The sequence below is a fragment of the Carlito syrichta genome, unplaced genomic scaffold (genome assembly GCF_000164805.1).
Source record: "Carlito syrichta isolate Samal-C Ts95f unplaced genomic scaffold, Tarsius_syrichta-2.0.1 Scaffold297479, whole genome shotgun sequence".
Taxonomy (NCBI): domain Eukaryota; kingdom Metazoa; phylum Chordata; class Mammalia; order Primates; family Tarsiidae; genus Carlito; species Carlito syrichta.
Window position 1 is genome coordinate 33,713 of NW_007241575.1, and position 1,011 is coordinate 34,723.

Here is a 1,011-nt window from a genome sequence, read left to right on the forward strand (position 1 = left end):
TTGGGAAAACATGTTAACATTGAGGCATCCATTCTTATAAACCATCCACCTCTTCAAAGCACAAAGCAAAGGGTACCCCCCTGTCTTCACGAGCCACTACTGCGAGACCGAGGTGGACCTCTGCTACTCGCGGCCCTGCGGCGCCCACGGGCGCTGCCGCAGCCGCGAGGGCGGCTACACCTGCCTCTGCCGGGACGGCTACACGGGTGAGCCGGGGGGGCGCCGTGGGGCGGCCCGGGGCGGGGGCTCTGGGGCAGGCCCCGGGCAGACTCGGCGGACCAGGCGAGGCACGGGCGTGCTGGGCCCGGGTCAACCCCCGGCCCTGGGACAGCCCACTGAGGAAGACAGAGCCCGGAGCCGCCTCTCCACGGTGCCGTGATGGCAGAGGCCGGGTGAAACCGCTCTGGCCCTGAAGCTGGTCTCCGGCGGCTTGGATCCCAGCTTGGCAGGAGTGGCTGGGTGACCTTGCGCGAGTTCCTTAACCTCTCTGGCCCTCTGTAATTTGAAGTGGGGATATGGGCCAGGTGGGGTGGCTCATACCTGTAATTCCAGCACTTTGGGAGGCTGTGGCAGGAGGATTCTCTGAGGCCAGGAGTTAGAGACCAGCCTGGCCAACTTGGTGAGACCCTGTCTCTTAAATTAAAAAGTTAGCTGGGTGTGGTGGTGCATACCTGTAGTCCTAGCTACTCGGGAGACGGAGGCAGGAGGATCACGTGGGCCCAGGAATTCGAGGTTGCAAGTTTGGGCTTGGAGAGAGGGGTACCCTGGACCTCTGCACCTGTGTGGCGCTGGCCAGCATGGCTCCACCCCTACACAGGCTGGTAAAGAGGGTCCTGGCTAGGCCTTGGTGGTGGCCTGTGAGCAGAGGTCTTCACACACCCTGTCCCCAGCTCCTCCCTGGGATGCTCCTTGCCTCTGTGCACATGTGCTCTGTGCTCCCGACCCCTCCCGTCAGTGCCTGCTTCTTCTAGGGACACTCCGTGCGCCCCGTCCTCCCGGGCCATGCCCACC

At 63.7% G+C, this 1,011-nt stretch overlaps 1 protein-coding gene across 1 annotated transcript in view; it reads left to right on the forward strand.

Moving 5' to 3' along the window:
- CELSR2 (cadherin EGF LAG seven-pass G-type receptor 2) overlaps positions 1–1,011 on the forward strand; it is a gene marked incomplete at its 5' end in the record, with an annotated part of 27,827 nt that overhangs the window by 8,989 nt on the left and 17,827 nt on the right. Inside the window, one exon of the mRNA XM_021710703.1 lies at positions 68–206. Coding sequence (XP_021566378.1) covers positions 68–206 — 139 coding nt within the window. The remainder of the gene's footprint in view (positions 1–67; positions 207–1,011) is intronic.